Source organism: Herpailurus yagouaroundi, unplaced genomic scaffold (genome assembly GCF_014898765.1).
Source record: "Herpailurus yagouaroundi ecotype Mexico unplaced genomic scaffold, PumYag 141, whole genome shotgun sequence".
NCBI classification, from domain to species: Eukaryota; Metazoa; Chordata; class Mammalia; order Carnivora; family Felidae; genus Herpailurus; species Herpailurus yagouaroundi.
In genome coordinates this window covers 36,861,966-36,876,498 of record NW_024412396.1, presented here as the reverse complement: position 1 = coordinate 36,876,498, position 14,533 = coordinate 36,861,966, and the positions used below count along the sequence as shown (strand labels likewise).

At 36.4% G+C, this 14,533-nt stretch overlaps 1 protein-coding gene across 5 annotated transcripts in view; it reads right to left on the bottom strand.

The window, feature by feature from the left end:
- The window catches only part of SLC38A6 (solute carrier family 38 member 6), a 76,648-nt gene that overhangs the window by 58,767 nt on the left and 3,348 nt on the right, over positions 1–14,533 (bottom strand). For all 5 annotated transcript variants that reach the window (XM_040477325.1, XM_040477326.1, XM_040477328.1 and 2 more), the window contains exons 3-4: positions 13,248–13,321; positions 644–696 (exon numbers count right to left, since the gene is read on the bottom strand). In XM_040477325.1, the coding sequence (XP_040333259.1) occupies positions 644–696; positions 13,248–13,321 (127 nt within the window). The remainder of the gene's footprint in view (positions 1–643; positions 697–13,247; positions 13,322–14,533) is intronic.

Here is a 14,533-nt window from a genome sequence, read left to right as displayed (position 1 = left end):
TGTGGAAGAAGACATTGTTTTCTCTACCTCTCAGTTTAGTTTAATATGCCTATCACAAGTCAATGCCCAATTAATATTGCTGTTATTTCTATTCTGAGGAAGAAGAGCAGTTCATTTAGAGTCTGAAGTTCTACAACGTTAATACTAGCTTTAAGTAACTGTGGACAAATAGGCCCCTTCATTTCTCTGGGCCTTAATTTCCTCACCTATAAAAGAGGGAATAGCTATATAATCTTTTCGCATTGTTCAGCTTATAAATGATATAATCTAATGATTAGTTTTATAGTCATGCTATAATCTTAATTCTATGCTTCTTTTTTTCCCTATGTTTATGAAGATTAGTTAATGTTGCCAAAATTAATTTAAAAAAACTTAAAACAGGTCATTGTTACAATTTTAAAATTATTCACATCACCCCTCCTTCATTAGGGTGAAAAATAGATTTAAGTGTTAAATTTATTGATTCCAGAAGCACATAGAAAGAGAGATTCCTTCTCTCTCTCTTCCCACCATTCTGTCTTCCTTCATTTCCTTTCATTCCCTTGAATTTCTTTCTCTTGGATATATTTGTCTCTTTTAATTAGAAATGGAAGGGAAAAAATGCCTGTATAGATTTTGGAGACAGTAAAGAAAAAAAAATTACCTTTCCAGGTAATCCAAATGCAAAGAGTCCAAGATCTTCATAAGATGTCACAGCTGTGAAGAGACATTATAATTTTTTACTTTTACACAAAACTACTTGTGTGCCAAGTTTTAAAGGGAAGGAAGGAAGCTATTCCACTACTACCTTATAGCTACTGGATGGTCACACTAAATTTAAAGCAGAAGTAACCACTTCTGAGGGACTTTTGACAACTTACAGTCTCTAAGGATGGAGTCTTCTTAAAATAAGTAGAACTTAGCAAATCCCAAGGTTATCTGACCACCTCCCAGGCTGCATTAGTTCAAACACACTAATTACTCAAGAAGAACCCCACTTCTCTGAGGGGCACCTGGGTGACTTGGTGGGTTAAGCGTCTGACTTCGGCTCAGGTCATGATCTCGCAGTTTGGGATTCGAGCCCCATGTTGGGCTCTGTGCTGTCAGCGCAGAGCCTGCTTCGGATCCTCTGTCTCCTTCTCTCTCTGCTCCATCCCTGCTTTTTTTCTCTCTCTCAAAAATAAACATTAAAAAAAGAGAAGAACCTCTCTTTTCCCTACACACTATTTGCATACTACACTAACCAAGAGTAGGTTTTCATTGGCAATCATTTCTGAAAACTGCATATGTAAATAAGGTTAGATAAAGTATGAAAGTTCTATCATACTTTCCGAGACCTTCAACTTTTTCTTACCCAACATTAGTAGGGCATACACTTTCTCTTTTCATCATAAAAGGGTATAAAGGGTATAAAATTACATTTTCAGTCCACACGTTCAAGAAATGTGGTCACAGAAAAGATGAAAATTAAACGGCTCAAAAAAGAACCAAATTTGTCCTTAGCCTATATAGTTTCATGTTCTAACTAATGACACCACCAGTAAAAATAAGAGAAGTAAAAACATTTGTGTAATCCTATAGTTTGAAAAGTGCTTAATTCTATAGTGCTTACACTAAAAAAAAAGCAGACTGGCAGATAGTTAAGTCTTGGTACAGCAACATCTCCTATTGAGTCAAAGACATGGTTCAGCATTTTTTTTTTTTTTTGAAGTATATTTACTTTGAGAGAGACAACATGAGCTGGGGAGGCACAGAGAAAGAGGGAGAGAGGATCCCAGACAGGCTCCACACTGTCAGCGCAGAGCCTCACAAGGGGCTTGATCTCACAAACCGTGAGATTATGACCCGAGCTATAATCAAGAGTCAGACTTAACCAAATGAGGCACCCAGGCGCCCGGGCTCATCATTTCTTAAACCAAGTTTTAATATATTCTCTCAAGACACACACGAGTCTTCTTTCGATTGTCACTAACAAAAAGTTCCGCTGTACTTTTATACACAAAGACCACCAGGTGTGTAAAGTTAAGTGTTTTAAAAACCATGTATGACTTTTACATGTTATGACTACAAAATCAGAAAGAAAATAAAAGTGTTGAAAAAATAAGTTGTACTGATTAAGAACAAAAACTTAAACATTTTTAATTGCAAAATTAAAATTTTTAATTTTAATCTATTATCAGAGTTGATCAAAGAATTTAGAAAGTTTTTAGATGTCACAGCTGTTTTTTTTTACATCTATTTTCAGACTGCTAAACACAGTGAACAAAGAATTTAGTTTTGAACTTGGGATATATAATGTGTATAAGTAGGAACTTTTATGCTTTAACAATGAAAGACTTCTACAATAATCTCACATGGGTAGATTTTGGATATATGTTAGAACATAAAAATTAAAAAGCAGAGTTACAAAACTAAGAACTGGAAAATTTTCCTCCTATGTGAAATGCCAAAATTCTTTTTTCCATATAAACATATTCTAAAGGGTATCGCATCACAAAAATTATTATTTTTATCAATAAATCTTTACTAGTTTGTTTTAATTTTCCTAAACAAATTATTAAAATATTTATAATGTTATATAGGGTTATTCCTTAACTTTAACATTCCAAAGTCTAGGTGTATATATATTAAACCAGAAAAACTATCTAAATGTTAGCTTCTATCTAATTTGACATTGAGAAGGTAATTTGGTTCAATATTATGTGTATGTAAACCAAGTCTCCAGAAGGGCTCTGATCTCTCACTGAAGCATGAGATTAAAGGAACATCGTTGTTCAATTTTAGCACCCTTCTTTTATGTTATAGTTAAAATTATCCGTTCTTTGTTAAGAAAAACTTCCCTTCTAAGAATTTAAAGCAAAGAGGCTTTTCAGTGTCACAAATGGGAATATATTGAATAATTTGCTTTTAGAATGACCTATGTAGAGTTTCTCGGTCAATGAGCAAGTTATCAAGACGATACTGATCGAAAAGTTTAAGGTTTGTTTCACTTTTGAACAGCGGAAAACAAGTATAGGTTGCATATTTAGTAAACATGAAAAGCAAGTAACTTTCCCATAAGCAAAAGTTGTAACACTGTAAGACTCCAAAAAGAATTTGTATTTTAATTACCTAAATAAATTAAACACTTATTCTTAATTTTTATATTACAACACAACCTTTATTATTACAGAAAATATAATCAAACTAATAGCTCAATAAAGATAAATGTAATCGCAACCTCTGACAGTAGTGACATACATTTTAGCAATCTCAAACTTGCTCTCTGTTACTTTCTAGTTTTACAAAAATATGTCTAAATACAGCAAACTCCCAAATTCAGAGTGAAAAACACTGAGACGTCTAAATGGAAACTGAGTACAATGTTCAAATCCTCACTCTATCTTTCAGATCAGCATGTCTGGCTAGCCATTCCGTTTTGTCACTGTCATCATACTTCTTTTATGTTGCAAAAATTAGAAGCATTTTCCCATGTCTAAGACATCACGGATATGAATAATGGCTTCTGGCTTAACATTGAGGCTTTACTAAAATATGTACACAGTCAGCCAAGTGCTTTATCTCTACATATTCTCTTTTTGATGGTTTTCTGGATCATCTCAACTGATAAACCAAAACAACCCTAGTGAAATATTCTTAAAGTTCTGTTCTGGCATTTGGGCAGTTAAGATGCTGGTTACAGTGTAAACTGGTGTGACTTTTGGAATGCAGTTTGAACAATGGACCTTTAAAATATAACATTGGAGTTTTTGCATCTTAGGAAATAACCCTAAAATAAGACAAAACATTATATGCAAGGTTTACACTGAAAAAAAAAATGACCTAAATGTTCAACAATGGTAAGTGGTTAAATTATAGTTAAGTATACCTGATAGAGTAATATATAGCCATTAAAAACTATGTTTATAACATGAAAAATGTCAATATTGACTGAAACAATTGGATGAGAATATGATCTATAAAGTAAAAAACATAAAAAGAAGGAATTGAATTATAAACTGGTAACAATGATTGTGTAGTCTTCTTTATCTTACTGTTTTGGGTAGGAATTCAAATATTCTACAATGACTGTAATGGAGTGGTGGAATTTTAAAAACCATACCCCCCACCCCCCTGAATAGTTTCATTTTCTCCACTAAATATCTGATAAGGTTTATTTAAGCTGCAACTTTTAATTTCTCTGGTGTTTAGTAATTTAATTATTACCATTTGGTCTACAAATAAGGTACATTTTTCTGCTCTTTCATATGATCGATGTTTTAATATCTTATTTATAAAGTGAAAATGTTTTAAGAGATATCAAAATAAGATGTGGTAATGACCAGTCACATTAGTAGCATATTCTACAAAATAGGAATAACATTAATTATGAAAATTATAAAATTAATTCAGTCTTTTACAGGAAACCATATAAGCAGTACTTGGCCCAATCCTCCTTAAGTAAATAACTGAAAGCAGTCATTAGCAATCTATTTTAGGAAATTATTTTTTGATATTAAAGAAATCAATGCTATGTTTTGAGGAGGCAGAAAGGCTGTAAATCTTAACAAGTAAATTGGGGGAAAATTTCTTCTTTAATGTACCATCAAGGCACACTTTAGTGCTATTTTGGCTAGACCAAGAGTTTGGCCTCCACACGAATCATTTGGAAAGCTGCTTCCCATAAAGTCATGGAATATTTCCAGCTAGTTACTCCAGTGTTCTGTCTGCTTTGCATTTTTTCCTCAATGAAATAGGACAATTAATAAACTCTGGTTACAGTACAAAGCCCAAGTTTCAGCAGCAGCAATATTATCTTTGGATCTGGATTGAGGGACATGAGTTATTCAAATACAGTTCAACTTTCAGAAACTTGGCCATTTGCAATGCACTTATTATTTTGAAATTCTTTTCTTTCTTGTGCTTTCCATCATTTTCCTCTTGCCTTTTTCTCCCTAATAGTGTTGTGCAGGTCATTCATTTACTGAGTGTCTACTATGCAACTGTATCACTAGTTCTTTTTTTTTTTTTTTTAAGTTTATTTATCTTTGAAAGAGAGAGAGAGAGAATGAGGGAGGGCATGGGTGCACCAGGGAGAGGGGGAGGGGCAGAGAGAAGGAGAAAGAGAGCCTCCCAAGCAGGCTCTGCACTGTCAATGCAGAGCCCAATGCGGGGCTCCATCTCATGAACCTTGAGATTATGACCTGAGCTGAAATCAAGAGTTGGCAGCTTAACCAACTGAGCCACCTAGGTACCTCTGTATCACTACTTCTGATCTTTTTCAATATGTAATTAAATGTCAATTTACCCACTAAATGTGGCATGATTTCAGAGAACTCAATGCAGAAAAAGCAAACAGAATGTTAGAATACTAGAAACATTCTCCTTTCAAATGGCACAGAGGTTGTGATATTGCATGTGTAGAGAAAGTTCTAGGGCCCCAATATACTGCTTGGCCCTGCTGTGAACAACATTAACACAGTCTTATCCTATAAGTGCTATTCATTAGTTTTCAACTTTTAGACTTATCTTACAGATAAAGCATGAATGCCTTACGTGTGATTACAAAACAGAAAGGAAATACTATCAACCTTGACAATACAAAGGTGTAGCAGGGAAATATGGAAAGTATGAAATAGGAGATGGCAGGTGAGAGAAAGGACACCACGCTAATATATAACATGGCAGAGAGTCAAGGGACACGATCTAAACTCCATGGAACAAAAATAAAAATTTAAATGTATTATTCAGAGTTACAAAATAATCAGTGCACCATAGGTGAGGTATAATACCTACAGGAATTTCATTTCAGATAGTAAAAGGGAGCATTTAGAATTTTTTTTTCAAGGAAGGTGTTGCAATGGACAGTTGTTAGAATCATTGCTCTAAAGGGTTTAAGAAAAAAAATGGGGAGCACAAAGGAGACATTTACCCCTCATTTATATCCTCATCATTGCTAAGAATTAAAATCCTCATAAAAGCACTATAACCTTACTTTAGGAAGAGGAAGTTAGGAGACTGTTCTCTTTCCCAGTGGGCTCTAGGAGGGACCAAAATTCTCTTTGGAGGCAATAAAAAGTGAATCCCAGGATCTTCCTGGACTCTTTTCAACCACCTCAGTTGCTTCTTACTGGCTCAGCAAAAACTCCAAATTCCTCAGGGTGTGACACTTGTCTATCTGTTCTCTTTTGTACCTCATGCACAAGTAATAGTAAACTATTTTTGGTATCTTGAATAAAATATGTAGTATGTACCTTTGTATATGAAATATTCTCTCTTGCCTTGTCTCCTAGTCAAATTTCAGTTCAGTCCTTCAGGAATATTTAGTGACCCTCAACACCCAACCCAGACAAGACAAATCACTCCCTCCTCTGAGCTCTTACTGTATCTAGTCCATATTTATTTATTTTTCTTATTTTGAGAGAAAACAAGCATGAGCAGAGTAGGGGGCAGAGGGGGAGGGGAGAGAGCATTAGAGAGGGAGAGGGAGAGAGAGGGGGTGGAAAGAATGGGAGAGAGAGGGAGGGAGAGGGAGAGAGAGAGAGAATGAATGAATCTTAAGCAGGTTCCACACTCAGTATGAGGCCCCATGCAGGGCTCAATCCCAATGACCCTGGGATCATAACCTGAGCCGAAATCAAGAGTTGGTTACTCTGATGAATAAGCCATTGTGTTGTTCAAGGGTCAAATGTTCTTCAAAGTCCACCTATCCAAAACTGAACTCATTTTTACTTTGAATCAATGCCTCCTGCTGTGCTCTTACCTCCATTTAAGGACACTATCATTATCCAGTGGCTCATAACATAAATCTGGGAGATATCCTTAGACATCTCCTTCTCTCTTACTATTCACATTCAGACATCAACTTCTCTTGATTTTAACTCCCTTAATCTCCACAATTTCCTAATCCATTTCTTTCTTTTATTTCTCTTGTTAATACTTTGTTTCAATATTCTGGTATTTGATTCCTAGACTTTTGTGACAACCAGGCTTGACTGCTGACCTACTCAGGTGCTGTTAGTGTAAATTAGAGCCATACAGACAAATGAGAAAGGGATTCTTTTAAGGGGAAAAAGAAGAAAAAGAGAAAGAGAAATAAAAAGAAAAAGAAAAAGAAAAAGAGAAAGAGAAAGAAAAATTAAAAGAAAAAGAGAAAGAGAGAAAGAGAAAGAAAAAGAAAAAGAAAGAGAAAAAGAAAAAGAATAAGAAAAAGAAAAAGGGTTTCCATCATGTTTATAATCCTGAAGGCAAGCATGGCCTGGAAAGCTGACAGTGCCTTTGTGAAAAAAACTACTCCAATCTGGAGGTAGCTCTTAGATCAGCTGCTCAGTTGTCCTGAGAATTCCCTTTACTTCTCTTCTGTGCTAAATTCCCTATTTCTTTGATAGTACATAAGTTTGGTAAACGGCAAACTCCGTTGCTAATTAAGTACAAGTGCACAGGAGATAATTTTGAGTCTTTGCATGTATGAAAATGTTATTATTCTACCCTTGCACTTAAATGATAGTTTTGCTGGGTATAGAATTCTATACTGAAATAATTTCCTTTCAAATTTTGAAGGTATTGTTTTATAGTCTTCTTATTTATAGTGTCTCCTGCAAAGCTATTTGCTATTACAGTCTTGATTCATTGTATGGAAATTTGTTTGTTTCTCCTCTCTGAAAGCTTTTAGGATATTTTCTGGGTTTCTGATTTTTCACAAAGATGTGTGTTGGTATGAATTATTTTACAAGTATTATAATGGATACTTTCAATCTATGAACTAATTTCCTTCAGTTAAACAAACTTTCCTTGTATTATTCTGTTGATATTTTTCTACCATTATATTTTTTCTTTTCTCTCTTTATGGAATTCCACTTATTTGCATGTTGAACCTCTGGGACTGATCCTCTATTTTCCTATCTTTTCTCTCCCATTTTCAAGTTCCTTGTCTTCCTCTCATCCCCCTGCCTAAAGAATTTCCTTAGCTCTTTCAACTCAAATAATAAATTACTTTTAAATTTAATTTTTAATTTCTAGGACTCTTGTATTTTCTATTATACCCTTTAAATAACTCCCTGTCCTTGTTTCAAGAATGCATTATCTCCTTTTAGTTCTTTAGAGCTATTAAATATAGTATTTTTAAATTCTCATCTGGTCTCTGTATTATCTGTTTCCTCTTTTCCTCTGAGTTTGTTACTTAATTTTTTTAAATAAACTTTATTTTTAAGAACAGTTTTAAGTTCACAGCAAAATTGAGCAGAAAGTATGGGGAGTTCCCACATCCCCCCTAACCCCAGACATGCCCAACCTCCACCACCATCAACATTCCCCACTAGAGTGGTACATTTGTTACAACTGATGAGTCTACACTGACACGTCATTACCCAAAGTCCATAGAGTTTACTTTTGGTGTTGTACATTCTATGGGTTTTGACAAGTAAATAATGACATGTATCCTTTACTATAGTGTAATATGATAGTTTCACTGCCCCCAACATTCCCTGTGCTCTACCTATTCATTTCTCTTTCTCTTCTAGCCCCTGGCAACTACTGGACTTTTCACTGTCTCCATAGTTCTATCTTTTCTAGAATATCATATCATTGGCCATTTTTTAAAAACTAGGCTCCACACTCAACATGGGGCTTGAACTCATAAGCTCAAGATCAAGAGTTGCATGGTCTACCAACTGAGCCAGCCAGGTGTTCCAAGAATATCAAATAGAGGGAATTGTATAGGATGTAGCCTTTTCAGATTGGCTACTTTCACTTAGCAGTATGCATCAAAGGTTCCTCCATATCTTTTCATTGCCTGATAGTTCATTCCTTTTTAGCACTGAATAACATTTCATTGAATGGACCACACAATCCATTCATGTACTGAAGGACAACTGGTTACTTCTAAGTTCTGGCTATTATGAATAAAACTGCTATAAACATCATGTGCAGGTTTTTGTGTCAACATAAGTTTTCAATTCATTTAGGTATATACCAAGTGGTACAATTACTGGATCAAATGGTAGCCTCTACACCTTTTCATCATGGTCTTCATATGTTGTGCCAATATTTTACCTTCAAATGTATAGAATGGATACTTCCTCACATTTGGAGCTTCCATTTGGAGTATGAAGGGAAAAAATGAGTTCACCATAACTCTAAGACTTTTGGCCTAAGCAACTAGAAAGAAGATGCTATCATCTACTTAGATGAGAAAACAGTGGAAGGTATAGATTGGCATTTGCAAAAACAGACAGTTTGGTCAATTTGAGACATACAGTAGTATCCAAGTGGAGATGTCATGGAGGCAGTTGTATAGGAGACTGAAATTCAGGGGAAGAGATCCAGGCTAAGAATATAAATTTTAGGGTCACCATGAGCCCTAGAGTGAGTTCAAAAGAAAAGAGATCATGGGTGCCTGGATGGCTCAGTTGGTTAAGGGTCTGACTTAGGCTCAGGTCATGATCTCTTGGTCCGTGAGTTCAAGCCCTGCGTCAGGATCTGTGTTGACAGCTCAGAGTCTGGAGCCTGCTTCAGATTCTGGGTCTCCCTCTCTCTCTGCCCTTCACCTGCTCATGCTCTGTCTCTCTCTCTCAAAAATAAATAAAGATTAAAAAAAAGAGGAAGAAGAAAAGAAAAGAGATCAGAGGAATAGTCCTGGGGTACTCCAATGTTTAGAAGATAGAGAGATGAAGATTCAGCATAAAGAAAGAGAAGTATTCAGTGAAACAGGAAGAAAACCATTAGAGTGTAAATAAGTGTCACACACAGGATAGAACAACTGTGTCAAATGCTGCTGAATAGTCAACTGAGGTCAACAATGACAACTGACTGCTGGATTTAGCAACTAACTGTAAGTCGCTGGTACGATAATTTCAGTGGAATGATAGAGGAAAGCATAACTAGAGTGGGTTCAAAAGAGAACAAGAGGAAGAGGAACTATCTGGTATAAATAAGTCTTTTGAGGAGTTTTGCTATGAAGTCATGGAGCATACTGAAGGATGTGGAGTCGTTCTTAACATGGAATAAATTATAGATTCTTTGTAGCCTGATAGGAAGAAAACAAAGGAACAAAGATGATAAAAGAGAGGAGATGGGGGACAGTGGCTGGAATGATGCAGGTGAGAGCAGACGAAATCACAGCATAAGTAGGGAAGCTGGTCTTAGATAGGAACACCAAGAGTTTATCCAAGGTAACAGAGCATATGGCACAAATGAAGATAGAAAGGTATAAGTAGTGGCAAGAGCTTATGATTCCTTCTACTTTCTCAGTGAAGTAGAAAGTGAGGATATCCACTAAGAATGTAATCAATGAGAATGTGGTGAAGGTTTGAGAGAAAGGAGAAGCTATGAAAACCTCATCTCTTAGACAGCAGAGTAAGCAAGTGAATGCACTGAAGATAAGGATTGCGTAATAGCATCGTAGGTCCACCAGACACTGAATTATAGCGATATCAATCTGCATGGCTGTGTTTTTCTGCAGGAATATGCTACTGCACAGGTGCATGTGTGAAGTAGGCAGAACTGCATTTAACCATGGTTGGAGCTTTGCTAGAGGAGTAGGATGATAAAGGGGAGGAGCAAGGCAGTGATTGTAATAACATACCATGAAACTTCAATTAGACAAAAGGGCTATATGGACAGGAGAGTGAGAGACAGTACACAGGTAAGTCCTGGCAGGCTAAGTTCTACAACTGTCATTCCTTCTTGCTTAGAGTGATATGGAGATCAGAGGAGGGGACCTATGGGTTTATTCCCTGAGCAGATAAGTTTCCCCAAAGAATCACAATACACCACTGTTTCTGAGGCAGAAGTGTGTACATCTTGCAATCTTCAAGGGTTCTGCATCAGTGAGAATTCATAATAAAAGCTAGCACTGACCAAGGACTTGGCATTTTATATACATTATTGTATTTCATTCTCACAATAATCCCAAAGGAAAGCATTATCATTATCATTTTACAGATGATAAACTAAGGCTACAGAGATTAAGGTACCTTATATGCTACCTCAGTTCCCCAAAAAAGTCTTCATAGACCTCAAACCCTATATATAATCCAAAACAGCAGAATTTCATGTGAAGAAATCCTTTACTTTTATAAAGATGAAAATTTCTCTCGCACTCCAGGCAAATAAATGAAGAATTTATTTTGTAAAGATTTACGACAGCCCTTTCTCTGACCAATGAATCTGATCTGAGCATAATACTCCTTAATGATGGTCCAAAACACTGAGAAGAAAATTTAGCTACATGTTATTCTCCAGTCTTTTATGTGTGTATGTGTGTATTAATTAAAAAAAAAAAAAAAAAAAGCCTACCTCCATAGAGAATTTTACAACGACTGAAGGAATTCAATCAATGAAAGACAGGTGCATCAATGCATATGAAGAACCATGAAGAAGCTAGTTCATGGACCAAGTAAGCTACAAAAATGAAGGAAAAAAGAAAAGAGAGAAGGAAACAGGTTTTCAGTTTCATATGCCCTAAAGTTACAGAAAAGAACAACAGACAGTGTCAGAATTTTGAAGTTAAATATAGATGAAGTGAAGGAGAAAAAAAATCAGCAGTACTCAGAAATCTAAATTGAATATTATTTCCAAATAAGTGAAATTAATAAAGTGTAATGAAGACATAATTGCCACAGTTGACTAACATATTACTCTTTCAGTAGAATCCATAACAAAAAAATAAAATAACCCTATTAAGATGTTAAAAACTAAAAAAATTAAAAACTAACAATTAGGTAAATAAATCGTTTCACACAGAGAAGAAAAATTTCAAAATAGGTCATTAAAATTCCAGTCAAGTTCAGCAGGATTTACAATGACACTTATTTAGTGCTATTATTTCTGAATTTGGGATGCTTTATGAATAACTTGTATTTTCAGATTAATATTGCATTTTCCTGGTCTTTTTATCTGTCTGCACCGTCCCCAATACCCTTGAAAGAAAGGCACACATTTGCAGGTTGGATGGCCAAAGGCACTGATACAAATTATAGCTGTGGAACTTAAACCAGTTTTGCAGAAGAATCACCTGGAGGACTTTTAAAAACATATTTCTAAGTCCCACCTCAGATTCTTGGACTTAGAAGCCCCGTGGTTTGTAAATCACTTACAAAAGGATCTGCAGATATGTCTGCTGCATAGACGGACGAAATAGAGTAGAGTTGTGTATTTAGGACTATGCTTGGAAGAGTCTTAAAATTCTCAAGAAATACCTTTGGGCTTCTCTCACCTGTTCCAGCCAGAATAATCCCACTGTCTATTTCATGTATCTATTCTGCTTCTTAAAGTCTGAAAACAACAAAACCTGATAGAGCACAGTGAATTCACTCACATAAGAATTCAACTTATGATGGGGCACCTGGGTGGCTCAGTAGGTTAAGTGTCTGACTCTTGATTTCAGCTCAGGTCATGATCTTGCCATTTGTGGGTTCAAACCCCATGCCGGGTTCTGTGCTGACAGCTCAGAGACTGGAGCCTGTTTCAGATTCTGTGTCTCCCTCTCTCTCTGCCCCTCCCCCATTAGCACTCTGTCTCTGTCTCTCTCAAAAATAAATAAACATTAAAAAAAAAAGAAGAAGAATTAAACTCATGATCTGGCATCAAAACTGACCTAATCCAAACATAAAAGAGACTAGACAGATAAAAAGACCAGGATTGATGGATACAGAATATTTGTTAATGCCAAAAGAAAAGCCTTATTAGAGCAGTTCTGTAATTCATATACTTTTACTTATTGCAACTGAAAAGAACTTAATACATGAATGAATTACAGTCCAAATGGAAAAATATTTATAAATATCTATTCTGTTTTAATTGCATATAAATCTGTCATTTTCAAAAAGACTATCTTATTCCAGACTTGCAACTGAAAATATACAACAATCTAAATAAATGCAAGGTTTAGTGACCTTGCCTCCTACGGAGACAGGAGTAGATCTAGAGAGGCGTTCTCCTTGGGGAAATAGTCACCCTAAGAGAAAACAATCAGAATGAACACCTGTCCACTGCTTCCCCATAGTATAAGGTTTGGATCCTTTGAACACCTTTCAGGTGTCTCCACTAATCTACCCTAGAAAACTATGCTGTGTGCTATAGAGAAAGGGAGGTAAGTTTCTTCCTTCCATTCTGTCCTTGGATACTTCCGTAGGACTGGGTATCTTGGTCTTTTGAAATTCTCCATTTCAACCACCCTATCTAATAATAATGCATGCCTACTGGAAATTAAATTTGAGACATCGAATCCTGTATGTGGTTCCCATCTCAAGGAGCTGCTTCAACAAATGACTCAGAGTATTTTTACTCACCTGTCTGAATACACATACTTAGCAGGAGGTGAACTGAGTAGGAAGCCAGGAGAGCAACTATCAGCAGCAAGAAACTAAAATATAAAAGAGGACATGGTCAAACCCCACAAAAGTTTCTTTTCTGAGGTATCTCTTTAAAAAACCAATTTTGGGGGCGCCTGGGTGGCGCAGTCGGTTAAGCGTCCGACTTCAGCCAGGTCACGATCTCGCGGTCCGGGAGTTCGAGCCCCACGTCAGGCTCTGGGCTGATGGCTCATACCAGATATGCTTCCGGTTCTGTGTCTCCCTCTCTCTCTGCCCCTCTCCCGTTCATGCTCTGTCTCTCTCTGTCCCAAAAATAAAAATAAACGTTGAAAAAAAAAATTGAAAAAAATAAATAAATAAAAATTAAAAAAAATAAAAAACTAATTTTTTTTTCACATTCCAATGTTCACAGGGATGATCTTAGAGTTGGATTGTGGCCACTAAAGAAAGAAAATATTATTTTGCATTTACTGAATTTTATTTAAATGAAAATATACTGCTTTTAAATTTTAAAAAATCAGAAAGAGGGGCGCCTGGGCGGCGCAGTTGGTTAAGCATCCGACTTCAGCCAGGTCACGATCTCGCGGTCCGGGAGTTCGAGCCCCGCGTCAGGCTCTGGGCTGACGGCTCAGAGCCTGGAGCCTGTTTCCGATTCTGTGTCTCCCTCTCTCTCTGCCCCTCCCCCGTTCATGCTCTGTCTCTCTCTGTCCCCCAAAAAATAAATAAACGTTGAAAAAAAATTTTTTTAAATAAAAATAAAAATAAAAAATCAGAAAGAAACCAACTTTATTTGAAACAAAAACAAATTTCCTCCTTCGGCACTCTTGTCTGCTGACTGCTGGTTCAGCCATTCAGTGATCTTGCAATACTTCCCTTTTATAACGATTTCTTCCTATTTTAAATCCAAACAGAGGTTTTGGTTGTGGAATCTCATTGTCTTTTTTTTCTTTTTCCTTTTTTTCTTTTTTTAATGTTTGTTTATTTTGAGAGAGAGATGGAGTGTGAGTGGGGGAGGGGCAGAGAGAGAGGGAGACACAGACTCTGAAGCAGGCTCCAGGCTCTGAGCTGTCAGCACAGAGCCCGACGCGGGGCTCAGACCCATGAGCTAAGAGATCAAGACCGGAGCCGAAGTCGGATGCTCAACCGACTGAGCCACCCGGGCGCCCCGTCATTGTCTTTTTCCTTCCCTCTGTCTCTTCTCTTCCAAAGATTGTACCCCACCTTCATCTATAAAACTGAATTAAGACTGCATTTCCTAGCAT